The sequence below is a fragment of the Kryptolebias marmoratus genome, linkage group LG10, assembly GCF_001649575.2.
Source record: "Kryptolebias marmoratus isolate JLee-2015 linkage group LG10, ASM164957v2, whole genome shotgun sequence".
NCBI lineage: Eukaryota > Metazoa > Chordata > Actinopteri > Cyprinodontiformes > Rivulidae > Kryptolebias > Kryptolebias marmoratus.
In genome coordinates this window covers 14,427,824-14,454,940 of record NC_051439.1, presented here as the reverse complement: position 1 = coordinate 14,454,940, position 27,117 = coordinate 14,427,824, and the positions used below count along the sequence as shown (strand labels likewise).

The following is a 27,117-nucleotide window of genomic DNA, read 5'->3' as shown; positions in this document are numbered from 1 at the left end:
CTCCTCCCCTCCTCCCCCTCAGAAAAACAGCATTGCTAACATTCATTCCTTATTTTTCTTTATTTTTTCAGAACAATAAAAATAGTTTAACAAACACACACTTCTTCATTCTCTCATTTTAGACTTGTATTTACAGCAGAAAAAAAGCAAAACAAAACAAAACAGAAAAACAAACCACTTGGTTATGTCCATTTCATCTCTTCTTGGCTCCGTTCCCACCCTGATCCTCCTTTTCCAGCCCCCTCTGCAGGCTTGACAGGAGAGTACCAGGGTCTATTGCTGTGTCTGTGACGAGGTATACAGGCTCTTTAACGATAGGAGACACATATTTTAAGCAGACATGACTAACATTTCCACACAGGAGCTTGTTTTTTGTTTTGTTTTTTCCTTTTGTTCAGAGATGCGAGTAGTTCGCCTGTTCACGTAGCAGGTCGTGACACACGCTTTCACTTACTGGCGCAACTTTGGAAGTTAAACAGACACAATGACTCGTTTTACTGTGGAAACGGCACATAACTGATGCAAAGGAAGACGGCAAGATAAAGGATAAGAGTTTCAGACGCATTCTTTGTCCTGCGGAGAGAAACTGCTGTGGGGTCCCTGAGGGAAGTGAGGAGAGGTGGTTTGAATGCACAAACAAGTCATAACAGACACGTTGGAATAATTGTTAGCTTCAATAACGGAGCAGCTATTACCTGGACACACACCTTTAACACTGTAGGTGTGAACTGTGGGACTTAACAGCTTCTTGATACAGTACTCAAAACATCCTCTAAATGTCAGAAAGCAATTAAGCCCTCAAAAAGCACTCAACAGAAATGTTGCAAAGAACTTTCAGTTATTGCCTCTAATTCAGGACAGGAATCTGAGCACAGATGTGTTCGACTAGCAACAAGTTTTATTTTCAAATGCATCTGAGACAGGGCTTCTTCTCAGGCTTTAAATTTTAAAACGATAAGGAGGTTATGTCTGGGATATATGACACTAGGTAAAAGAAAAAAGGAAAAAAAAAGAAGCGCTGATGGATCTTCTTATTGCAGGTGTTTCCTATATGAGACCGCTGTGTCCCAGAATCGTTCCCATGAGTTGATTCTAACAATAAAATCATGGTGTGGGTGTCTTTGTCCCTCCTTGTTAGCTGAATACAATCACAAATTAGGGCTGATTAGCTGAACAATCAACAGCAGAGGAAATGAAAGATGCCTGAGTTGCTGAGGGTTTTGTGCACCTGATCTGGACAGAGGTATCAATACAGTCGGAACAAACCCAAGAACTAATCAAACTTTAAGAAGCACAAAACATAAAAATGTTCTACAGCAGAGAAAAGGTGCAAAAAAGTGAACAAATCCTTTTAAGAAGAAAAGCAGAAGAAATAGAAAAAAAAATCCAAAACCTTGTGTCCATGTCAGGGTTACGTAGTCCAGAGGTCTGCATGTAATAGTGGTGGATTGGAGCACCATCTTTATGGCTGCGGGTCAGAGGGTCACTAGTCCAATCAGGTTGGAGGGGTGATGGCTGTCAAAGCCGGTTTCCAGCGCGGAGCGGCAGGCTAGCACAGTGATGAGGATAATGACGTCTTAGTGTCACATCAGATCACACAGCAGAGCAGGAGTGGGCAAGCTGGGCCGCTGGGGCCCCCAAATGCACCCGTTGGGCACAAACAGTTCAAAGGCCTAGCCTTTAGTGTTCCCATAGCTCAGAGAGCAGCTCCAGCACAGTGCAGTTAGGATGAAATGAAGCCGGATGCTCACATTTCAAATGTTCACGAGAAGTCGATACATATTGTCAAGGGAGCAGTTGCTTCAATTAAGCCACATGGCTTGTGGAAGCCTGTTCATCCGTTTCAGTTGCTTATTTTAGGCCCAAACCAGGAGGGACATGAAGGCTCATTAGTTTTTTGAGGGTTAAATCCTCTTCTTCACTGGTCATCCCTCCAGCACTGGGCCACATGCCAATGTGCTGACGACTCCTATACAACAAATAGAAATGGTTAGACTCGCACGTAATACATCCGAACAAGACTAAAGGTCTGCAGTCATGCAAGCAGCACTGCAAGCCCTGACTTAAGACACAGCAATCAATTGGGCTAAGTGCTAAGCTTACAGTAGAGCTGCAAACCTGCTGATGTTTAGCGTGACAGCATTTCAAAATGAGCACAAACCAGCAGATGTGAATGTAAATAATTAATTCACAAAACAAAGCACTAGACGATATATAAATATATATAAATATAATGATAAATTTAATGGCAGTCCATCTAAGAATTATTGCCTTCGGTGGTCCACAGTGCTGCACTGCAAACATGGCTAACATTACATTTTAGCTTTCCTAAGCACACGCAAAAACCAAAAACATTTGCCAGATAGAGCACTGCAGTTTAAAAAAACAAAACTAGATATTCACATCTACAGCCAAATTACACCAAATCTATTTGGTTTTTCACACTTTGTTGTATAATAATTTGGCAGTTAACTGCAGTAATCTGTTTTGTGATTAATAGCAGTCCTCTTTCAAAATGAAGTGGATAAACTGAGCTGAAAGTCATTTTACCTCTATATTTGAGTTGACATATCAAAAGCAACATTTTTTAAGGGATGCCTAGCAATGCAGTTTAAAAACAGTGGAACTGCAGGAACACCAGTCTTTTTTTTTAGTTCTACCTATTGGCTAAAATGAGTCAGAGGAGTTCACCACTTTGTGTAAAATGTTTGCAAAACCAGCTTAACAATTTAAGAATAATATTTAAACATCAAGTTGTAATGGACAGGAAAAAAAAGCCCTGGCTTGCTAACATCCATCCATCTTCTACCGCTTATCTGTGGTCGGGTCGCTGAGGCAACAGGTCCAGGAAAGAAACCCAGACATCCCTTTCCCCAGCTACTCTCTCCAGCTTCATCCTGGTGAATTCCAAGGCGTTCCCAGGCCAGAGAGGGTACATAATCCCTCCAGTGAGCTCTGGGTCTGCCCAGGGGTCTCTTCCCAGTGGGAAGAGTGCCCGAAAAACCTCCAAAGTTAGGTGTCCTAATCAGATGCCTGAACCACCTCAACTGATCCTTTCCTTTCGATGTGAAGGAGCAGCAGCTCTACTTTGAGCTCCCAGATGACAGAGCTCCTCATCTCATCTCTGGCTGAGCCTGGCCACCCTATGAAGGAAGGTCATTTCAGCTCCTTTAATCTGGGATCTCGTTCTTTCTGCCATAATTCAAACCTCATGACCACAGGTCAGGGTTGGAACGTAGATGGACCAGTAAAATTGAGAGTTTCGCCTTTCGACTCAACTTTTTCTTTACCACAATCGACTAAAGCAACGTCCTCATTACGTCAGAGAAGGCCCCAATCTGTCAATCCATATCCCGCCCCATCCTACCATCACTCGTATACAAGCCTCCCAGATATCTGAACTCCTCTACCTGAGGCAAAGACTCATTCCCGGCACGGATTGTCATATCTAGTTGAGAACCATGGCCTCAGGCTTAGAGGAGCTGACTCTCATCCCATCTCATGACCCGAAGACACCAACAGAACCACATCATCCACAAAAAGCCAAGACGAGACTCTGAGGTTCCCAAACCGGACACACTCCTCTCCATAACCGTGAGATCCTGTCCATGAACGCCACAAATGGCATCAGAGACAAGGGACAGCCCTGGTGGAGTCCATCCCGCACCAAGAACGAGCTCGATTTTGTGCCAAGAATGCGGACACAGCTCCTGCTTTGTTTATACCGGGACTAGATTGCTCTTAAAAGCAACCCCATCTCCCACAGCACCTCCCACAGAATGCCTCGGGGAACACGGTCATAAGCCTTCTCCAGATCTACAAAACATATGCAGACTGGAGAGTCAAACACCCGTGACCCCTTTGGTGAAGATCTGGTCCACTGTGGTGGGCCCACATGGAGGTGGCATCCAGTCTCTTTTTTAAGCTTACTAACACACATTTCAGAAGTCAGCTGAAGGATATATGCCTGGTCACTTCAGTTTCCTAAATATTAAAATGTTTATAAAAACAATGTCATAAAATTTTTTTAAAGAACAAACATTTGATGCACTATTTTGTTACCATTTTCAGTAAAATCCAGGGTTGCCTTGCAGGTTAGAAAGGGGGTCGTAACACATTTGATTAAAATGCACTGGCTTACCTTCGATTAATTATGTTCCTCGTTTGTAGTGACACTTAACATGAATGTTGCAAATGTTTGTTTCCTCAAACATTTCCAGTGGCTTGTGGTTCTCCTTCATTTTCACACGTTTAATTAAGAGTGAGAGCAGAGGAAGAGGTCTTCAAAGTCCCGCTGAAAAACATCCAGTAGTCTTTAAATGCAAACATTGCCTGCAATAAAATTCAAAAAATCTACCAAACTCAACGTCTGCGCCTTTTAAAGTTTCAGTTGTTAAATATTGTGATTTCTCCAGTGTTTTTGTTCATAGCATTTTGCTTCCTTTTTGCCAGTGAGGGGGAGAAAAAAAAAGAAGAAAAAAATGCACACACTCCAAAAAAAATATCTTCTGGTTTTAGGAAACCCCAATGGTCATTTGTTGCATCAAAGGTTCATTTATGCTGTGTAATATAAAAAAAATGTCTTCATAAATTATTCAACAAATGTTCAGTAGATAAAATACCACTTGCATGTCTGTCCTGAAATTATCACTTTGTGCTTTCTGAAAACAAAACAAACAAACAAAAACATTAAAAGAAGCAGCTGATTTTTGCCAGGGGGGTTATCCGTATTCATAAAAAAAAAAAAAAAAAGAAAAAAAAAGTCAGTTTATATCTAAGATTTTTGCTCTATCTGTGACGGTTGGATATTCCGTTGCTGTTTGTGGCTGGTTCTTCCAGCTCGTCGTCCTCAAAGCCATGAAAAGTGGAAGTGTCGCTCTCTGAGGTGGTGCCAAAAAGCTCCTCGGCTCCAGTGAACGTCCCGTCTTCCTTCTCCTCTCCGCGGTCAGCTGGGACGCAGGATAGGAGAGGATCAGGCAGTGAGCAGGTGATGAAATGCAGGTGAGTCAATCACAAATCAGGCAGGTGTGCTTGTATTTTGTCAAGTGCTGTTAGCTGAGATACAGACAAAGGTCTACTACAAATTACACCGGTGTACATGAACTCACTTGTGCATTGACAGGCGGAGCAGGAAGACCCAGATTTACCCATTTTCCTGTTTGAGCCATGGCATTTGTTACAGTAGTTGTTGGGTATGCTGGTCCCACCAGAGCTCTTTGGACCTTTAAAAAGAAAAAAAAAATATACCAGAAAAAAGTCAAAATTGTATTGATGGCTGATTAAACTTTATGCAAGTCAGCATTTTACAATAAAGATCCATATACAGTAGTTGGAGTCTTTCAGAGTCTTTCTGAAAAAGATCAACTGGTTTCATAGTTGTTCTTTGGTAGATGAGGCTTTCCAGTTTGTTTCTATTTTGTCCCCATTTCCTGTTAAAAGGCAACATTCCCACAGATCTTGGCTGCATTTGACCCATAGATTTGGGGAGAGATTTAGAAAAACATCTGAATACAAGTTCACGGGAGCTCCAGGTGTCTTACGTTTGTGTCTGTCAGTCTGTGGTGCAGAGGGAGCGCGAGACGCCACCGTGCTCCTCTCCCCAGCTCTGTCCTCCTCTGCCAGGTGGGAATGGGTGTAGTGGTAACTAAGTCCTGTGCGGTTCCTGTATCGCTTTGTACAGACTGAAGCAAACACAGGGTGGATGTTTAGTCCCACTAAAAAAGTTGCATTTTCTTATCTTAATAGAATTTTGGCAGCAGAGACGTTATAAATGCAGTAATTTAACTTTCCTGACAACTTGTGTTGAGGATAAAAATTTAATTAACTGAGTGTTAGGTAGGTCAAAAAGCACACTATGGGCCACAGTACCATTTAAATACATTTTTGTGTTCTAGATATAACAAAAAAGCTGTATTATCAAGCACAGAAAAAAATGGCGTCAGCAGAAATTTTTTACATGTAACACCATAAAATCTGCTTAAAACAGTGTCAAATAAAACAACAACTGTAGTTCAAATTTACACCACTACCACCCAAAAGCAAACATTACACCACTTTCAACACTACCAGTCAATTATTTAATAGCACATGTATCTTTGAAAGAGTGAGCCAACACATTAAAGTACCTGAGGTCAGAGGTTTTGAGTTCTGCTTCTGTCTATATCTGTCTGAAACGTCAAAAGAAGAAAATTGAAAATTAGAATGTGTTATCCAAGTCGAGTCACAGCAAAAATCGAACACCATTTCTCTTGGATTTTCCACCTGCAACCTGATGCCAAAAAACACTGGAGGTGACAGTGACACTAATTCACCTGGTTTCATTCACCCTGTGGTTTTTACTCTGAAAAATACACTAAAAACTGACAACAGTAGCTCTGACTGTACTTTCCAGAGAAAAGGCATTTTAATGAGCAGAATACAGATGTTATTTTGTCTATAGAATAGACATTGAATAAATCAGCGAGTCTACATCTACAGATTATTTAAACAGTATGGGAGAGTAAAACATATTTAGGACTTTGTCTCTACTTACTGTCACAGAAGTATGGCTTATCATCATCCAGGTCTGTCCTCCTGCGGCCTGAGCCTCGACCCTAAGGGAAAAGGAAAGGGAAGCATTTAACTACCTGCAGTGAAATACCCGATTTCATCCAAGCCTCATCAGACAAGCGTTAACAAGGATTACAGTGTAAAACTGCAACTTCAGTCCTTTAGTTACTTACTCTTCCTTTGCCCCGATGTCTCCTCTTAGGAGTGTCTACCTCATAATCATCGTCATCATTAAAAGCATCTTCTGCTGCATCTGCCTCCAGAACCCTCTGAAGCAGAAAGAAAGACAAAGTGCAGTTTCTGATCAAAGCATACTTTTATAAAAACCTAAAGCAACCAAAGTAAAAAGAAAAAGACATTTTTCTTCTATCTCGAAGACATTTTTGTTTGATGACAAAAAGCAAACAAATAAATACCCGTTTCCACATGCGTTTGGTGGAATGTTTGATACTGAGATAAGGTTACCTGACTTTCAACCAAAGCTTTTTCACTGAAAGAACACCTGAAGAGAAACTAAGTTTTATACATACATATATATATATTAGCATTTCTGCACATATAATTTTGTGGCAATTACTCCTCATCTTGGTAAATATAAAGACCGGTAGTGAGCCAGTCCACTTGTCCAAAAATGCTTCAGCGCTCAGTTAACAAGCTCCACAGGTTAGTTGGAAAAACTTGGCAAGTTGCCTTGGCAACCAGTTAGGGCAACACACATCAATTTGAGTGCCAGTGTGCTCGAGCTGCTGGAGTGATGTAACAGAGCGTTTGCATTTTAAACATTTTGCCAATGCTCTTGAGTACCAATCTTCACCCACAGAGTCTGACTGAAACCCACCTGGATCTCCAGCAGGCTCTCTTCGTCGTTCTTGGAGTTGCTCCTCTTGTCCAGACCTCCGCGCAGCAGAGCCTCCAGTGTAGTGCTCTGGGTGGGCAAACCGTCTTTGGACATGAGGCCGCCGTCTGCACAAGGAAAAAAGCAAAACGACACGTATTATACAGAAATCAGAATGGCATCAAACTGTATGAGCAGCATATTTACTCTCATTCCATTTTACTAAAAATTACGAAAGCATGTGGTAACTTGCTGGAGCATTGTTTACCATATTTCTTTGCAAGATAATGTGTCATCACAACTATTTTCACAACACTATTACACAGATAAAAAAAACAAAAAAAACAACTAACATACATTTTTCATTTTGCAAAATAAGATTATATCACTGAGCTTTTGATGTTTTTCTATGGACACATTCAGTCAACTTTGTCTACAGGAATCTTTTTGGCACAATGTTCTTAAAGGAGCTTGTCACTTCAACCTGAACACACACAGATATTTCCTCCTACAGGGAAAATCTGAACAAACAGTGTAGGAGGCGAGCAGGTTGAGCAGGCAAAGTAGAGCAAACAAAAGCTGAAACAGTCAGTAGGATCTGCACATCCTATTCACACAATCTCTTCCCCAAAGAGCGCTTCGTGATCATCCTGTTGCTTTGTGGATCTTTCAGAAGAGTAGCCACTTCAAAGCCCCCCAGCTCCAGCTTTCTTTGAGCTCTCCGTCTTTCAACTGTGTGCACGAGAGAGACTTTTGCAGAATATTTAGCATGATGAGCTGAAACAACAAAAGACTGCAAAGGTTGAGAGTCAGACACAAAAGGTAGGTGTGAGGAAAGCAGATATCAACCTGCTCCTCAAACTATGTGGCAGCAGTCCCTCACCATTGTGTCTGCACATGTTGACTTTCAACTCTCAGCGACGAGACAACTCCCCCCACCACCCCCACACACCTCCGCGCACACATACACACACCCTATCCCTCCCTCCATCCAAACCCCAAGGGAGCTGGGGGTCTAAAAATAGAGCCGGCAGCAGCCTGCAGCAGGGAGCTGATTCTGCATGCAGCCCCAGTCTCTATAGCACACTGTCAGTTAGACGGCGACACACACTCTGCTGCCTTGTTGCCGACCACCTCTGGTCAGCCGCGCTACGTGCTCCGCAGAAGAGACGCCAGGTTAGATCAAAGCACGTTTCACCTCCGCTGGGCACTCATAGGCAGCACATACAGGCCACCGTTGTTGCAGAGAGGAAGGGACAGCGAGGCGGTGGGGGAGTCAAAGCCAGTGTGAGCGCAGAGGAAAACAATAGGCTACAATGGGATGTGTTTGGGAAACAAAGGCTTGGCTCATGTGCTATTGCTATATCTTGCCCATTCTCTTCCCAGTTCCCCCTTCTCGCCCTTGCAACCTTCCAAAAATATGCAGAAATGAAACTCTTGAATCCCAGAGATTTCTGTCGAAACATTTTTTTTTTACGGCTTCTTACAAAAAACTAAAGGTGCAACTTTTACAGAAACTAAAGACGCATCATACTGTTTGTGTGAAATTCTCTCTTTTGTGGTGTTCATTCCTTAGGATAGTGTAACATCCCAGTGGGTCTGAAAGCTTTGGGCACAGTTACTTGAGTCTGAAAACACTGATCACATAGACTGATGGCGAGATCACAGACAAAAAAAGAAAAAAAAGAGAGAGAAAACCAATCAACAAGGGAGTTGGTAAGTAGAACGTAAGTGACAATATAGAGGACAGAGTAAATGTGTTGAGTGAGCTGTTTCAAGTGGCAGCCAAAGAAGGCCAAACTCCATTCCATAACATTTATTAAATACTGTCTGTTGTGGCCGACCTCTGTCTCACTGCTCCCAGCAGTGGTAAATCTAATTACATGTTCTACTTCTCACAAAACAAGTTTACCAGCCAGGGAGGACACAGCCACATTTCATCTTCTGAAAAATATCTGGCAGTCTGCTCTGCTCAGTGTGCTGAGGAGGAGCAATGAGATTTTAGCGAGATCATTCCAGATCGCCACCGGTAATTGTGCGGGTCGAAGGGGGTCAAGAGCCTGGAGGAGCAGAAGCAATACAGGAGGAGAAACAAAAAGGGGGTAGAAGGACATGGGCAGGCGGTCCATAGGAGAAGTGGCTGTGGGGTCTTACCGAGCTGAAGGCCGTAGATGCCCAGGCGTGGGTCTGTGGTGTTGTGCAGCCGTCTCTTCTTTCTCCAGCAGCGGGCGGGGTACGTGTACATCTGACCGGCTGCAACACCTGCAGAATCACAGCGATGACGAGACAAACAAGACAGTTTCGAGTCATGACAAATGCAAAGAAGCAATTAATTTTAGCATCGGAAATAATGATGGTAAAATTACACACCAAAGACATATAACTAATGAGAAGTTTAATCAGTACTGTGGAAAAAATCTAATAATTACATTGTTCAACTTTTGAAATATGATGGTTTGACATTTTTCCTAAACTTTGGGAAAACTCAGTCGGGAGCAGCTCTATAATTTTAAATCCTTTGGCTCTGATCTTTAATTAAGGCGTAAATAGCTTCCTGACGATGAGTTGGAGACAATAATGTTGCCAATCCTCAATTTAAAAAAAAACAAAAAAAAAAAACATGTAAAATGCAGGTCTACCAACATAAATTCAGTTCAAGAAACAGCTTGCATTTTAAATCATTGCACTCCAAGGTAGCCTAAATGTAAATAAGGCGCATGCAGAGTGCCTCTCCAGGGAGGAAGAGGTTAATAATCCAATTCTTTTTTTTTTAAATTCTGTGTGCATTCTATATTTGTGTGAGTCTCTGTGTTTTCCTACCGGGACTGCGTTGGTGGCGTTCCATCCAGATGTAGCAATTGTTCTGGGCAACACCAGTCTGAGAGTCCAGGAATGGCAGGCGGACACTGCGCTCGGCACACAGGCGGGCATTGTAGCTGCGGCACTGCTCAATGGCCTCCTTATAGAACTGGTCACCCAACCTTCAGGAGGGAACATTTGCAGCAAAGATCACTGACACTGACAGCGTACTGAGATGGCAGACTTACAGTGTCCAAACAATAACTTCACGGGTCAAGAGTAACTTTAATCTGCAGCCTACTGTTAACACAGCTGTGGGGACCGTTTGTCTGACAGATGGAGAATAAGCTGCTCAAACACTTAAATCCATTTTTTTTTTTTTTTTAACCTCACTTAACTTTTATGGAACAGCCACTTTTATGTTCAGCAAGGTAAAATTACTGTTTATTTCAAGAAAGAAGTCTGATGGCTTCATTGAGAAATCATAAATGTAAGTGTTTCTTTTTATCCAACAGCGTTTCCAGGCAAGAAGGACGCGACTCATTTAACATGAAACGTTTCCAAAATGAAAATTAAACGCCTTGGAAACACCACCAGTGTTTTTGCACGCATCCTTTCCCGTCGCTCAGAGTAAAAAAGACAATGAATAAGTAAAAACGTCACAGCAGTGACCAACACAAACTGAGCTGTTGAATTCTGAATGTGAGGCTGACATCCATTAGTTGTTTAATTGTGTTTGTACCAACAAAAAGGAAGATTTTCGATACAAACATTTGAGCCAAACATATATTACCACTGATTTCAGACCAAAGTTTAATCTGGAGGAGGCCATTTGTCAAAGTAAGTAAGAAAACAGAAAAAGTAATTATTTATGTATAACATTTGTAAACTAAAATGTAATGACTGCGTCAAGAATTATTTTAGGTTTTACATCAACTACAAGAGAAATTGATGAACATTTGATAGTTTCAGAGAAATAATCCATTCATCCCTTCAGTGTTGCAGCTGTAAAAGATGAAACTAAAGTTTATTGTATCATCCGTTTGTCCTCAGGAATCAATTTCAGCTCAGACAACAATATTTTACAACAATTAATTGGAATCAATGTTTTGTGTAAATGATTAAAATGAAGTGATCAGGAAGAGTATTAAAGTCGTAGAGGAGAAGATGCAACAAAATGCAGAAAGTGGTAAAAAATAAATAAATAAATAAAAGCCTGTAAATAACTGCCAGAAAGTGTGAATTGATGAAATGTGTTTAATGATCATTTCCGCCTGTAGCAGCAAAAAAGAAAAAAGAAACTGATGCAAATGTATTTGGAGACAAAATAACTGAGAAATGTTACACTAGCGCTCAATGTGATTATATTTGAAGAAGTTATGATATGAAGGTAAGTTAGTTTAAAAGTCTCGTTGATGCTGCCGATCATGAAACCACTTAGGTGAAGCAGCAGTAATTTAATGGACAAATGTGAGTTATTTACTTCTAGTGCAAGTCTCTGAAAACATTTGTCAACCTGTATGTTGATGTTAGCAGCCGTTCAGACTTCAAATCAAACTCTTTAATCTAAGCTTCAGCCTGACAGCAGAGAGTCTCTTTCCTCCTTCCTGATCACTGCTATAAAGAATTTGTTAACGGGGGAAAAGAAACCCAAAACAATGCAATCCATTTACAGCCGTTCCTCAACTGTGCTGCTTCCTCTACAGAGGTTACACGCATTATTACCTCTGCATGCTCTTTGTTTGATTCGATTTCTGATAGACTGTGAGCTTCACTGCTGCTGACTGTGTTAGATCACTGTAAAGACACAAAATCTGGGGTCTGATATGAAGTCACTCCTCTGACCGCCATGCAACTCAAAGACTCACACTTTAGTTCCACTTTTCTTAGCGCCACTGAGATTTTGGCAGTCCCTCAGGGTTTCTGTGTTAATATTCAGAGCGAAATGGGGGTGGATATTTCACGTTCAAGCTCTCAATCTCTGCCACACGCCTGGTATGGTAATTAGCCTACTTAATTAATCTCAGCAGAGTTCCTAGCACAAGGGCAGGTTCTGATTTGACTATATCAAAGACGGGAGTAAATCACCACAAGGTACTTTTAACAGGTTTTTCATAGTCTGCAGTAATATCACAGGGCACATAATAGCCACAGGTTCTTCTGATACAGCCAAATAATGAAGTTCCTCCATGTGTTCTCAATTACAACATTAGCAAGGCAGCCATTTTGAAGAGAAACTAATGAGCTATAGCCTCAGAGACAAGCTGTGAATCTTAAGCTAAAGACAAAAAAAAAGGTGCTGACTTTTCATTGTCTTTCATCATGTCCTAAAACTGGCTGAGGCCGTGTTCAGCAGAGGAAGAGTCACATTAGGAGCTCGGTTCCGCACGGAGAACACAGCTCTGCGGCAGAGGAAAAGCCAGAGTGTGGAAAGGTTTCGTGTCAATGTTACCAGAGAGAGCAAACAGTCACAGGTACAGGGTGAGAGCGAGGAGAGGGGGAAAGGTGTAAGGGCAAGAGGCAGAGGGAAACGTGGAAATAAAAAGCAAGACAGCAGGGGTTGTAGGCTAACAAGCTGGTCATAACAAACGGGCATGGAACCGTCTAACCTTTCTCTCTGGTTCTTATCTTACCCAGACAGTGTGTTTATTCAAGTTAATATTCTTATAAATTCTCTCTGCTTTGCAGAGAAAATCAAAACATCAATTTTCACACACACACACCACCATTTCATTTGGCTTTAACAAGCAAGAATATTCAGAAGATAAATAATAAAAATAGGATGTACTCAAATTATATTTGTCAAGAAGTTCAGAGCTCTGGCATTTTCACCAGTAGTAGCCTGGTCTTTGACTTAAGATAAACATTTGACTCATGAAAATATTAGTGCGCAGATGTGTAATAAAATGTGTCTGAGTGAGCAAATTGTTCCCAGCAGTAAATACTTGTCAAACTAACCTGTGTGCTTGATTGTCAACACACAGCTGTAACAAGACAAAATGTGATGCTCCCTGAAGTTGTAGTTATGACAAGAAACTGCTCAAATTGTGCAGATGAGAGATTGTAAAATACACACGGAGACTGGGGAGTGGGGTGCTCGGATGACGACCGAAAATACAAATGAGAGATTGAAGGACTTCTGGAAGGAGAAAACAGTCTGTACAATGATACATTTTCAATCAGATGGTTGCCACTCTGAGTAGAAGGTGCACCAGCTAAAGGTGAGGAAGCTTTTTGACACCTGTAATGAGTGACAAGACCTACACGTCAGATGACAGACACAGGAGGTCAAAGAGATTCACACCCTACTCTCAGTACTCATGACTTTGCCCCCCACTTTAAAGTTCTTGTTCCTGTTTTGCCCCTTGATGAAATCTACAAATCAAAACTGCAGCAGCTGAAGGCTATTTTAGCTTAAATATGACACAGGAGCTGAGAGTTTAAAATGAAGCAACGCTGCGAAAAGAAGCCGGATCAAGCAAGATCCGGGAACAGCAGGACAAACACACAAAATCCTGGAAAATAGCAGCAACATTACTCCCAATGTGTCTGGTGTAAACATCCATTACAGTTTAGGGATCAACATCCTGACTGAAATTAAAAGATGGAGCTGCCAACAACAGGCTGGGGACGGAAAGAAAATAAGGAAATTCCTTAACATGCAATCTGACTGATGGCCAATAGGGGATACGTGGAAAACATTTCTAACTACAACAAAACATCAGCATTCCCAGTAAAAAAATAAATCCATATTAGTCACTATATTATAAGCAATGATTCCTCCTTCTGACTAGAGTTCTGGTTGTCCTTTGGAAAACACGTCGAAAATAAACAAACTTCAAATATGCATATTTTTGTCCAATTAGCTTCCATAAACTGCACGACAGCTTTACTATCTTATCTAAATATGGTAATTTTTGAAAAAAAAACAACAACCCCAAAACAACGAAGATAAGTGCCTAACTCAAAGATTCAAAACAGTTGTTTCAAATTAAAATGGAGGACATTACAGAGGACTGGTTCAGCTACAAAGTTAGTTGTGTACTCCAGTTTTTTTTTCTGTCCAGTGACAAAGTTATAAATAACTTAAACTTTTCCAATGAATAAATTAGTTAAGCCCAACTGTTATTAAAACTAAAAGTATAACATTCTAAATCAAATGACTGAAAATACATGAGAAAACCTTTTTTATAATCGATTTCTCAAACCTGACTTAAACTGCTCTGAGAATTTGGACACATTAGGCAGCATAACCTGCCTAAACTATTCACTTATTTACAGTATGTTGGTTTGTGTGACCGGTTGTCTGCTTTACTTTTAAATTTCCATTCTCAAATCAACCCCCCCCCCTTTTTTTGTGTAAATAGGTCCATTATAGCTGCTAAGAAAAAACAGACAAGTTTCGTTAAAAATAAACTATCCTTGTTTTCGTTCCAGCAGCTAAGAAGTGACTTGAAGAGAACCTGTGAGCCTGTCATGGACTCGGAGGCTTGTGCTGCTCACTGTCTTCCAGCTGAGTAGAAAAGATGAGTGTGCACAGAAGGAGGTCGAAGTGGAGAGAAAAAAAAAAAAAGCAAATCTTGTGGCCGGTGGGGCCTCCGCTATCAGCTTGTTTCTGCCAACGGTTCGCCGTGCCACATGACTGCATCTGTAATGTGAGCACGTGTCAACACACATTTTGCATATCTGGCAACACGAAGAGAAGCTCACAGGGAGCGTTGTGACAAAACTTCAGTGTCTATTCTGAAAAGCCCTGGAGTGATCTAACTTATGTGGAAAAAAAGTATGCGGGAGTTACATGTTTTCTGCTCTCTTTTAGAGGGTTTCTTAATTTGCAGGTGCAATGCTGCTTCACAGGAAGTCACAGCTACCACATAACAAGTGAGGGGGAGGGCCTGAACAGAGTGACTGCATCCTGACAACAACCTCTGATTACACCAATCAGAACAACACAGTGAGGCTGAGGGCAGGAGCAAAACCAGACAGTACACCTCCACATTTCAGTGCAAATAAACAGCAGGCCCGGCTCACTGAAAGTCTACTCAACACCAGGGTGACAAGGAAGCTGGCAAACGGGGAAGCATCAGGCTGATGTGGTGTCAGGAGAGCTGCGGATGAAAGATGAGTCCAGTCGATGGAAAACTCCAGCTGTGGCTCAAATTTTAATGAGCAGTTTTACTAATTAAATATCCCAGCCTCCATTTTAATCAGCAGATTTGGGAGATTACTGTCGTCCCATTCGCAGACAGGAGGCAGACCTCACAGAGACATTGGACTTGCACACTGCAGCTTCATCAACTACACTGCTACAAAAAAAAAAAAAAAAGTCAAACCAGCATTTCATTTCCCTGAAGTAAATCTTCTTAATACAAAAAAGGTCAAACTGGTCCACAAGACTGACATCCAATTAGTGTCAAGTGTGACTAATTATAATCTGACAAACGTGCGAAATGGAGTCAGAAACCCAAGACAGAGGCTAATTATAGCAGATTGAAACACTTCATTAAGCACAGCTTATAGCAAGGAGACATTCCACATCAGAACGCTAAAACGTCTCCGAGATGAAACAGCAGCTTGACAGCAGATACACGAAGGAGCTTGTTGGGACATAAAAGGGAGAAATAGTCCAGCAGAGTAACAATGAAATACACTTTCCAATAAAAACCCAGCTCTTGTGACAAAACACAGACAATTGGTGAAAAGCTGTTACATGGAAGCTGTGATTTTTCTGGGTAATTCCCTGGTGGGTGAAAGAGAGAAGCATGAAACAGATGGAAAACATTTTTCTTTCTTTTTTTTTATGTATTTAAGCCATCGGTGTTTCCTTAAGCAACATCCAGTCAATGCACAGATGGAGCGTCATCTTGCTGACTGTTCTGCGTCGTTTCAGATCCAATCTGAAAATGTTTTAATTAATTTGCCTTCACCCAGTGGGCCAAACACCTGAATGTAAAAAAAAAATGTGCAAGAGCAACATGTTACAAGGCTCATATATGTAGATATTTCTAAATTACCCTCACAAGCATACTCTCAAGAACCCAAATGTGTCAAGAAGTCCGTGATTCTACCAGAAAAACTGATATTTTAGTCTTATATTAGTTGTTCTAACAGGCTATTGTAAAATTATCAACTACTTTTTATTTTAAAGACCTAGCATTTCTTGACGGACTGTATACCGCCTGCCGCAAGATCTCCGGTGAAGGATGACTCAGCTGTTATCACACCAAAATTGAGCTTAATATCTATAAAACTGTATGGGTTACACCCATTTTTGAGTTGGCTAAGGTGGCTTAGCTGTGGCAGCCATCTTGAATTGGGTTTACTCCAAGAATTAATGAGATCAAGATGCAGGTCCAATTATTACTCTCTGAGAGTTTCATTAAAACCCCCGCAGTGGTTCATGAGATATTTTGCTAACAGGAAGGCGGAGTTGATCATACCAGTTAAAGGCTAGGTTTTAAAAATAAATCTCACACGTTCAGATAGTGCTCAAAGTACGTGTTGGGGATCAGTCTCAGCTACTACCACACCAAACCTTAGCTTAGGATAACCATTTCTGTGCTGGCTAAGGTAGCTTAGCTGTGGCAGCCATCTTGAATTAGGGTGGTTCCAAAGGTTGAGCAGATGTATACGTACATCCAGGGAACACTTTGAAAGTTTCATTAAAGTCTCCATTGGTTTAGAAGATATTGTGCTAATGCTGCACACAAATGAATGCACACACACTCAAAAGCATGACTGCTGCGTCACCTTAGTCAGCAGGCAACAACAAATATCAAAACTCTAACCAAAAGGATGTCCTGATGTCTTTCAGAACCCCAATGGGACACCAAGCTGCCACACAGAGGGATGTGAAACATCCAAAAATGGTTGCAAATATTTGCATAAGAGCTAGACTTACAAGCAAGCAAGAAAGAAAGCAATTGTGAAGAAAACGAGTCCCATAATGTGGGGAAAAACAAACTAAAAAGGTCTGAAAGTGCCCCAGAAATTATGAAAACAGATCAATTAGGCATGTGAACAGGTTGGGATTGCGTCTTTTTCAGTTCTGGACCCCGGTAGGACTAAGACGCCCCAACACATCTGTGCCCAGAAGCCTGCTGACTCAGAGCGGGCCCGCAGGTCCACACCTTGGGCTACAGTTCACTGAGGTGGCAGGGTACCTCTGTGCAGGAGCAGATGGTTCTCCTGCTTGAGCCCAACACTTCCTCTCTGTCAGAGCATCTCTCTGACAGATGGGCCCAGGATCCTGGACCAAGCTAATCTCCAGCACTCCTCCACTTAAAGGCACAGTGGAGCTCCAGCTCTACCTCCACAGATCCATACGAACACATCAATACAGTCTGGCTGACTGCTGCTGCTGTCACGTACTACTGAACTCAATGTACGTTCAGGAAAATGCTCAGTTATTGGGTATTTTATTATAAAATAACAGATTAAGCATGCCTAACTTAACACCAAGGCTTTGGTGTAATAGAACAAAGAAGAAATGAGGTAAAGATTGAGTATTTGCTTAAAATGAGGGTTAAAAATACATGTTGCAATTGCTTTTTGGCCACAGAGTGACATCCAGGTTTCAGCAGCGTTTTCAAATTGCTGTCACTTTAGTTGAATTCGCCAGCAAGCTTGCAAATACAAAATGCCTCCTCCCTTTCTTTCTTTTTCTTTCTTTCCTTGCTTGCTTTACCAGGTCCTGACCACGTCTGCGCTCGGAGGAGCCAAAGTTGACAATGTCGACAATTCACAGCAACTATAAACGACTTTCGGAATGTCAGGCGATTATTCCGCCGCTTGCTGTGCCCCAACCGAGCTCGAAGGAAATCGGCTTTTAACCGTTCGTCGCGGCGCACGGGCACGTTTGTGGGCAGTTTTTTAAATAAACGTACAGCCCGGGAGGGACGACATTCTGTTGTGTTACACGCAGAACCGTGCGGGGGAGAAGCCCCTTTAGTTCGGCGAAAATGTCAAGCAGCCTTTCGCCCGTGTTTAACACTAAACGTTGAAATCCAGTGGAATAAAAGAACAGTGCAAGGCTACTTTTGCCGTGAAAGAAGTACACAAAAACGAATTTGGACAGCTTCGCCTGCCATATGCACACGGCTGGAAATGCCGCGCGCGAACAACCAGCTCCAACGGTCGAGTTGGCACCAAAGTAATTATTCACAGTTTAATAAATGTCAAAAATACTTACGCTTTTAGTGGATTCTGAATGACAGCCGCCATTTTGCTACAATGTAACGCAATATCGGCGTCTTGCAGTTCTGAGGGAAACCTAGGGTAATTGACCAATCAGAACCCGAGGCGAATTCGTGGACCAATGGGTGCGCGGCATGAGCGTATGGGGCGTGGCCTAATGGGGTAAACTGTCAAAATTATTTTAAAGGGTTTTCCCTTGTATTCATATTGTACACAGCTGAATTACAGCACTTTTTCTTAAAGAGACCCTCACTGTATGCTGGATAGCTGACGTGAGATTTTAGTGTAAACAAAACTCGCATTGAGGGATATGATACCAAAAGGAAAGTTTTTTTCAGTTATTAATTAAAATAATTACTAATTTAGCATCATCAATAAGATAAACAAAAATATATTTGCTTCACATTACCTTAAGCTGCAGCGTTTGATAGTATTGCAAGCAAGACTCATAACACACAGAAGTGCCCACGATCAATTCCTCCCACACTGTACTGTTAGAGGTTTGACAGAGAAATTTAAAACACACACACACACATACACACACAAAAACATGGAGGCAGTTCCAGATTATGTTTTGACATGAGGATGTTGACACAGCTTTATTCTTATGCAAGTTTTCCACAATTGCTTTTTTTTCCTCCATTTCTTCAAGTTGGATTTTAACGATTTAAAGTACACATCAGTCATTCCTGCCTGATTTGAAGAGGAGTATTAATAGTAGCACCCAGCTGATTGAGAAAAGCTGCATGAAATGTATCTTTCGAATACTATAGGAGAGAATCAAAGAAATAGACAGCACTGATGTGCGTATGAATAAACTCCAGTGCAAGTAATCTAACATATTTCCTATTCTTCTTCTGTGTGCAATATTAGCATATCAGAGGGGGGTGTGTTTGATGGAACACTCAGACAAATAAATCTATTTTAAGACCAGCCAGACTCAACGTTTTCTCATCAGAGATCAGAATCAAAAGGAGAAAGAACATCACCTACGAATCTACATGGCAAAGACCTATTTTTTTTTTGTTTGCTTTCAACAATAAAGTACAAACTTTAGTTCAAAAGGCATTATCTTGTGCTTTGAAGGGCAACTGCATGTAATGGTCTTGTTATTAAATAAATTAATAATGATGCAAGTTTGGGTAAAGCTCTGTAACTTAATGCGGGATGAACAGTTTGACAAACATTAATAAAAACAAATGAAAGTGCAGTTCACATACTTTCATTACAGAGAATATAAATAGTCATAAAATGCCAAACACCAAAGAAACAAACAAAAATAAATGATATATAAAAGCCTCTAATGATGAATGTTTTGCAAAACAAGTGATGAGCTGAATAAAATTTTCTCTTTATATCTTATTGGGCTGAGCTAGCAGAGGATTGGAGGTGTGACTGAACGATGAAAAACCTGTTTCCAGAGAAATTTGAATATTCTTCACTCCTGGAAGACTACATCCAGACACCCCAACAGGTAGTGAACATTAACAATTCAAACAACCATCAGAAAAAAACAACAAATGTAAACATGAAATGCAAATATTTTGTAACATATATACTCTAAAATGCCACCTGTCAAAAGAGGTCATTGTCAAAACAAGTAAAAAGGCCATGGATCTCTGAAAGGGCCATTCAACTCAGACTGTATTTTTTTGTTTTTTTAAATAACGATATATAAATAGTTGTCCACATTGAAAGTCTGCACTCTTCTATATTTTCATTCAAGCACAAATTACATGATAAAGTATAAACATTACACCAGCACAGACACGATGACCTGAATGATTTTTGGCACGCCAGATATCCAAAACTTGAACCCACTGTTGGACAAATTAACTCAGGTTGGAAGAGGTAACTTCATCCTCTGGATATCTGGCTTTTGGCCATGTTAAGCAACAGCCTACAACAGCTGAAAAAGACTTAGTGCAAGAACTCAAACGCAGCGACGCATGCATGCAACGGAACCTGCAGGTATACCTTCCTGCCATTACACACCAGAGAAAGAACACTCAACAGTTTAAGGTGCTGTAAACTAATCACAACAAACGACATTCTCAGTTAGCAGTCTTCGAAATGATGCAGTTTAAAATATTTCTTAATGATATAAAAATAGCTCAACAGCTTCGTTTAACGGAAAATTAGGGATTTGTGTCCGTAATAACCAAAATACTGAGTCTATGAATAATCTGAGTGAAACTGGTGGGTTCAGATTCAGTCAAGAAACCCAATGTTCTGGCTGTTCTACAAAGGCCACACAAACTCTGAACCCCAAATGGACTGAATATTTTAAGTATTCCCTAAGATTTCCTCTCCACAGAGACGAGACAGAACCATTAGAGTAGAAGAGGTATACGTCAGCAGTGGCTGACTGCTTGCTGAGTGAGCAGTTCTCTCTGGGCCTCTGTGAAAGGAAAGCCCCCCAAATTAAAGTTCTCCGGATTTCTGGTTGCAGCCGGTGCACACACGCACAGGGTGGTCCCAGCCACGCGACGGGACCGGTCGACGCTCCGGGGAGCATTCGTCGCACACTCCTTCGCCACAGGCGCGGCAGTGGTGCTTGGACAGCTTGGCAGTGAACTCGCGTTGGCAGTTGTGGCACAACAGAATGTCCTGGTCGGGCACCCAATAGGCAGGACGGGCTGCGTCTTTCACTAGGCCTGAAGAGACGGTGGAGCGTCAATTCACTCACTGACATTACATTCACATGCCTGTAAAGTTAACATGAGGCGGCAGCTTCACATTGCTTGGCAAAAACACAGTGAACAAGTTGGAATGAAAATCCTGGCTCTGTCTGCGACAAAAAAAAACATTGTAAGTACTTGAACAAACAACACATAACAGCTTCTAAAGTATCTATTTTTCAACTATTACTACTACCTCTGTTGATTATATTTGCTTGCACTTACTTGAGCTTACCCCATACTTATGTCACCTCACCTCTTGAGTGTACAATTACCCAAAATAAAATAAAATCCATCGGGTCATAGTTCTGGTTACCATGAGAACGTGGGAACTAGAGTTGAACTTGTGAGTAAATGGGGTAATTTTCCTGTGATTGGAGCAGACTTCGTTCTGGGGTATTTTCGGGATGGTTATAGATAGGCAAGACATTTTCAGCAGCATATCAGGTTATCAAAATTCTCTTTATCTTTATCTTAGCTCTCCGGTGGTAAATATAGGCTGACAGCAGGATGACGCAGTAACAAAATGGAGACAGGTTAAGTTTTCAATTCAAGCTTTAAACAAGCAGCTTAATGAGCTTGATGTGTTCATTAAGGGCTGCAGTCAGGCTTATTCTATGCAACAGAGCTAGTTTACACCACCGTCAGAAGATTTCAGGTTGACTTTTGACATCCAAGTATCCTGCTGTACGGAGTTATAAAAATATATTCCCAGAGTTTGATCTCTGCCTTCCCGCCTCAGTCGTCTCAAGATTAATATCTTCAATTATCTCATTAAATCTGTTATCTTTAAGTTATATCACAGGAATAGTTGTTGCTCTTTAAAACATTAACATTCCTAGTTTGTTATGAACACAGCTTTAATCAGCTAAGAGAGAGAGAGAAAAAAAGCTCAAACTGTGGAAAAACAAGTTATTCCAAATAGGAAAAGACCATAATCTCTGATTGCTTCACAGCGATTATTTTTTTTAAACACGTAAGATAAAAACACACATTCATAAAGATATGTTGCATTATAAAAAATTTTGGAGCATAAAACGGCAGCATACTTCCTTGTGTGTTTCACCTGTGGAGAAGGGCTGAGTAATAAAACAAAAATCAATGATTGGTTCACAGCCGTAACATTCTGAGGCCAAAACTAAATCACCCACAACCCCTGAGAAATGTGGATATTAGCAGAGTTTGCATTAAAACAAATGAAGGAATGTTCTGAATCAGCTCCCATGTCAACCTCTGTCCAAACAGTCATTTCAACACACTGGCGAGGACTGTTGTCAATGCAGTTTAGTTTGGCTAATCTACCCTGTACCTTTGAACTCAATGGAAATAAACTACATCTTCTGAAGATTTCACATTTGTCACAGAAGTTTGCTGACAAGGTTTCAAAACTGTGTAGAGCGTTTTGAAATTAAAGGCTGCTCTTGATTGTGTTTATTCTGTTGCTGGTACTGTAGCGTTCACCTGCTGTGAGCAAATGATTGCTTAAAAAAAAGAATCATGAGGTGAATCAACACTAAGGTTCAGAAAAAAATTACATGTTCAACAATATACTTAATGCTTTTTGTAACAACAATATTACATTTTTGGAGTTAATAAAAGTTGCAAATAGGACTCATGTTTAAGAGAACAGTCCACTTTATATCCCTCTACATATGTCCCAGTGATGTTTGTGGACATCCAAAGCTATTATTTCTTTAAGTTCTTTCTTTGGTTTGTGGCATTTGCTTCATTTACAGTGAGTTACCAGTAGTCTTTAAGCTTTATGTAACAAAACAACTCTGTCACAGTAAACATTTAGTGATTCCTTATGTGGTAAGATTTACTTACTAGACTCCTGTATACAATTTCCAAGGATTTTGTCTTTTTATTGTAAATAATCTGCCACTAGAGGCTATTGTAGAAATGTACGCTAATATTCCCTTTAACATTTACACCTATAAAGGTTCGAAGCAATACATACCAAGAGGGATATCTATAGCAGTGACCACAACTCCTATGGTGTTGGTTACTGCTTCCCCAACCTTCCTGGCAAGAGTACCACCTTCTTCTTCCTCGAGCTCTGATGCAAGTATTTCTGCACAAAGAAGAAAAACCACTACTAAAGCCATGCTCACATCAATATTAAATGCCAGCAAAGGGATAGCATGTGCAATCACAGAGTGCGTACCTGCGTATGAAGCTCTCTGCTCAAAGCAGACATCACAGACTCTGACAGGGGCAGGACCCCAGCCTCTCTCAGGGACAGGAACAGCTTTAGAGGAGCAGCCATCACAGAAACCCTCCCCGCAGGCACGGCAGTGATGCTTGGTGTCATTACCCTGGAAGACTGCGTGACACTTGTGGCACATCTTGTACAAAAGAAAAAAGAAAAAGATAAAAACTCTAAAATCAAAGGCTGTTATTGATCAGGAGCTAAAGTGAGCAGCAGTCTTTCCAAATGTTATCTTGTGACATGCACAATGTGAGTTGTGTAATAGCAGGCCTACAGAAAGTAAACATCCCTCTGGACATGAAAGTGTTGACTTGGCTGTTGGTGGCAGGTGGCAGAGGGTGGGTCTGAGTGTCACTCACCAAGATGAGGGAGTTGGGTTTCCAGTAGGCTGGGGCGATTTGATCTGTCAGCCAAGAGGTGACGGCCTTGGCAGGTTTGACACTGAGCTCTGACACAGATTGGGCCACTAGGTTGACTCCATCCAGAAGCCGCTGTGCAGCATTGCTATTGTCTTTTAAAAAGCCATTGGACTGCAAAACCACAGACACGACTATTTAACCGCAGCTACAGTTTATATAATAATCAATAAATGTGGAAATAACATTTAGAAGAGACAAACTGTTTCCTTACTCCAGGCCAAATGTGGTGGATCTCAGTGCGAACAACGGTGTCCACGGGGTCCTGGTTTCCATACCAGTACTGACGGCTCCGATAGATCACTCCACAGTTAGGACATTCTATAACGTACCTAATCAGACATAAGAAAAGCTCCCGTAACAAAAGAAAATTTTACATATGCTGCATTTTTTGCAAAGTTTTAATATATAAACTAGAAAACTACCTGTCTGATTTACTCACCCAGACCAGGCGAATCTAGCAAGACCCATCCATGGAGAGTCTGAGGACGCAGAGGTCTTTGGGACAACTATCACTTCCTTTCCCCCTTCATAACAAGCCTGATCCAATTCACAGTATAATAATTTCAACTTATTAGCAAAGGAATGACAGTACTGCTGCAGTTAAAAAAGAGCACTAAGTTTGTGCCACATTGCTTACCTTACAGGTGTAAATGCGATTGTCATACAGAGAGGAGTAACAGCAGCGCTGCTTGGCATCATGGCAGCCTCCTTCTCCTAGGTGGTTCATACTATTCTTGCATTTAGACCTGTGACAGACGACGCAATTCACAAGGTTCATTAATAAAAGAGAGAAGGAGATGTAATAATTTTGTTGTTTAAACAGAGGCAGAAAGAGCTGACCCGCAGCTGAGGCAATGGCTGGAGCAGGTGAAGTACTCGTCTGGAAAGAAGCAGCTGTGTGCCGCCGGCTCACCGGAGATTTCCCCGTTGAAGCGCTCACTCAATGCCTGCAAAAACATTAATCAGACTTGATCACAACTTTTTATTTTAAAACTGCAACTCCAATATCTGATGATAAACCAGCAGAAACTATGTTTAGCGTGCTTGTTTCCGAACCGCGATGGTTGCTTAAACACTGACTTGACTCCTGTGTGCAGCTTTACCTGCAGGGCTTTGAAGATGACCACTGGAGTGCGTGGGGAGCGGGTAGCGTTGTTGTCCAGAAGCTGCTCCAGTTTATTCTGCAAGCCACAGAAGTCTGTAGGGGGGCTGAGAGTCTGCGTGCCCCAATACTGAACAGAGCTGAAGGCTTCTGGGTAACGGGAAAGCTTCCTAAAGCGCTCCAAGAGCAGCCGATCTACTGACTCCAAGGATTTTTCTACAGTAAGACAAACATGAAATGGTTTACATACAATTTATTTATATTTACATGTAATCAATACCATCTGAAAGGTCTTATTTCTCTAATAGAAGCGTGAAACTGCATGCATGCATTAATAAATGGATGTTTTACCTGTACCCAGTAGCTTAGTGTGGACAGTCTCATGGAAGATGACCACTGCAGGGCCCAAGGTGGACAGTGGGACATCCAGGCCACAGCGGGCCGTCGTGGCTTTAAGCTCCTTGGTGAAATGCTTCAGGTAGGCATCTGAAGCATCACCAAGAAACTTAAAGAGGTCGTCGTGGAGACGGTCAGCGTGGGTGCGATATATGATGAGGTCGGAGATGGCGAGTACCTTGAGTAAGAGACGGGTTCTCTGGCCCTGTTTGGAGCTGTTCCCAAGAAGTCCCTCTGTATCGATGACCACAATTTTACGGATGGGGTCAAATGCTGCCCACACACCCACTGTGCACGACTCCTGTGTGGGAGAAGTCTTGAAGACTTCTCGACCCATGAAGAATGTGTGGTTCAGGGTGTGAGATTTGCCCTCTCCTGTGTTGCCAAAGATGGACACCACCTTCAGCAACTGGTCAGGGTCGCAGCCGAGATACTTCATGAATGAAGCTTCATCTTTGATCTTGGAAAAAATAACAATAAGTTTACAAGATGTTAAAAAAATAATGTAAAAAACATGGAGAGTGAATTGAAATAAAACTGCACAACTCACCTGCATGTCCTCATTCTCATCAACAAGCAGAAAGCTGGATACCTTCTCCAGAAGTTTGGTTCTGTGAGATTCAGTCTCATCAATTATTTGAACAAAATGCTCAACAGATTTCTTGACAGGGTGGACTTCTGCAGGTTTGGGCAGCGGTGGATAAGGTGTGAGCTGGTGCTTCTTCTTGCTGCTCCCACTGTGGGTGCGTTTCTGACAGTCCTGGCACAAATTGACTTTACAATTCTGGCAGCGAACCACGGACCTGTGACGCTTGCCGCTGTCTCCATTACCTCCTTTACAGTTGTCACAGTAGGGGACGTGCCCAGGACCTATTGGGACACGCTCGTGGCTCTTAAAATTCGCCTGACTGTGAAGCTCGAGCTCACAGCGAACACACTGCAGGCTTTTGCAGTCGTCACACTCAAATGCAGCCTCTTCAGAACCACCACAGGAATAGCTTTCTTGACAAATTAGACTAGTATTAACTCCCTTTTCAGAGGATGAGCCATGGCCACTCATTGTTCCTCAAGGGAAACTAAATACAGACTAGTGCTTGATGGAATAGCTATGACAATAGCACCAGCTACTTCCAATAAAATGCCCAACATCCACTAATGCTGAACTGAAATGACAAAATACTACAAAATGAACTTAAATGGAAGCTTGTAACAAGTCTTAACAGTGATAAAGGTGTTCCTGCAGCTTAAACTCCAACACTTTCACTCAAGTTGATTCCCTAAATCAAATAAAATACAAAGAAACAATCCTTTAGTTACGTTTAACTAGCAGGTAAACTTGTGCAATAAGTTCAGATGGCATTTATTGTGCAGCACAAATAACAACACTCAGTTTTCCTTTAACACTATTTTCACTAATTACTCTTATTGAAAAAACAAACTAAAATGACACAGAATGGACAAGTAGCCCGTTTCGACCTAGACAATGAGCTTTCCCTGAAATAAATAAATGTGCAAATGTTGACGCTAACAGGCTAACTAGCAAGCTAACCCCTGCAAAAGCTTGCCTTGAAGTTCGGTTTACAATTAAGCAAAGAAGAAGAAATACTTGGCTTACAGATATTTTAACTTTCGTACAAAGGAAAGCGGCAATTAGCGAGCCAGGAGATCGCTTCCGTCCAAACAAACAGCTAGCCTTCAGTCTGCCAACAACTGAGCTGAAGTAGCATAAATAAAAACCGTTGCTGGACGTTTAAACCAACTGACTTTAAAACGGGACGGAAAACCGCGCGACTCCGTTATTTAAAAAACAAAAGTCTTATAAAGTGTTACTGTGTTTGTATCCTGCCGAGCGGTGTCATTGTTTTGTTCTTCAGCCCCCTCCCTGGCAGATTTCTCTAGCTACGTTTTGTTGTTGCTAGGTCAGATCA

At 41.5% G+C, this 27,117-nt stretch overlaps 2 protein-coding genes across 2 annotated transcripts; both read right to left on the bottom strand.

The window, feature by feature from the left end:
- Positions 1-41: 41 nt before the first annotated feature.
- LOC108232251 (zinc finger protein DPF3-like) lies at positions 42-18,444 on the bottom strand. The gene is made up of 11 exons (XM_025006314.2): positions 18,375-18,444; positions 10,205-10,365; positions 9,539-9,646; positions 7,388-7,512; positions 6,723-6,818; positions 6,533-6,593; positions 6,126-6,167; positions 5,541-5,681; positions 5,109-5,222; positions 4,142-4,949; positions 42-1,969 (listed from the first exon to the last, which is right to left on the bottom strand). Exons 1-10 carry the CDS (start codon positions 18,404-18,406, stop codon positions 4,789-4,791), a joined length of 1,041 nt encoding a protein of 346 aa, XP_024862082.1. The 5' UTR covers positions 18,407-18,444; the 3' UTR covers positions 42-1,969; positions 4,142-4,788.
- A 502-nt stretch (positions 18,445-18,946) lies between these two features.
- On the bottom strand, positions 18,947-27,117 carry LOC108237379 (zinc finger FYVE domain-containing protein 1). Its single transcript, XM_017418758.3, has 11 exons — positions 25,740-27,117; positions 25,145-25,649; positions 24,795-25,009; positions 24,532-24,638; positions 24,329-24,437; positions 24,131-24,228; positions 23,903-24,020; positions 23,632-23,802; positions 23,228-23,408; positions 23,021-23,134; positions 18,947-21,036 (listed from the first exon to the last, which is right to left on the bottom strand). Exons 1-11 carry the CDS (start codon positions 26,247-26,249, stop codon positions 20,804-20,806), a joined length of 2,361 nt encoding a protein of 786 aa, XP_017274247.1. The 5' UTR covers positions 26,250-27,117; the 3' UTR covers positions 18,947-20,803.

Bases quoted from the DNA above. Each gene is read 5' to 3' on its own strand.
- LOC108237379 (XM_017418758.3), bottom strand. From the start codon at position 26,249: ATGAGTGGCCATGGCTCATCCTCTGAAAAGGGAGTTAATACTAGTCTA. The intron at 25,010-25,144 runs GTAAAACATCCA...GTCTTACTGTAG, and splicing joins CACTAAGCTACTGGGTACAG to AAAAATCCTTGGAGTCAGTA. The intron at 24,021-24,130 runs GTGAGTAAATCA...ATGTCTGATTAG, and splicing joins GCTAGATTCGCCTGGTCTGG to GTACGTTATAGAATGTCCTA.
- LOC108232251 (XM_025006314.2), bottom strand. From the start codon at position 18,406: ATGGCGGCTGTCATTCAGAATCCACTAAAAGC. The intron at 10,366-18,374 runs GTAAGTATTTTT...TCCCTCCTGAAG, and splicing joins ATTCAGAATCCACTAAAAGC to GTTGGGTGACCAGTTCTATA. The intron at 6,594-6,722 runs GTAAGTAACTAA...CTTTTCCCTTAG, and splicing joins GACATCGGGGCAAAGGAAGA to GGTCGAGGCTCAGGCCGCAG.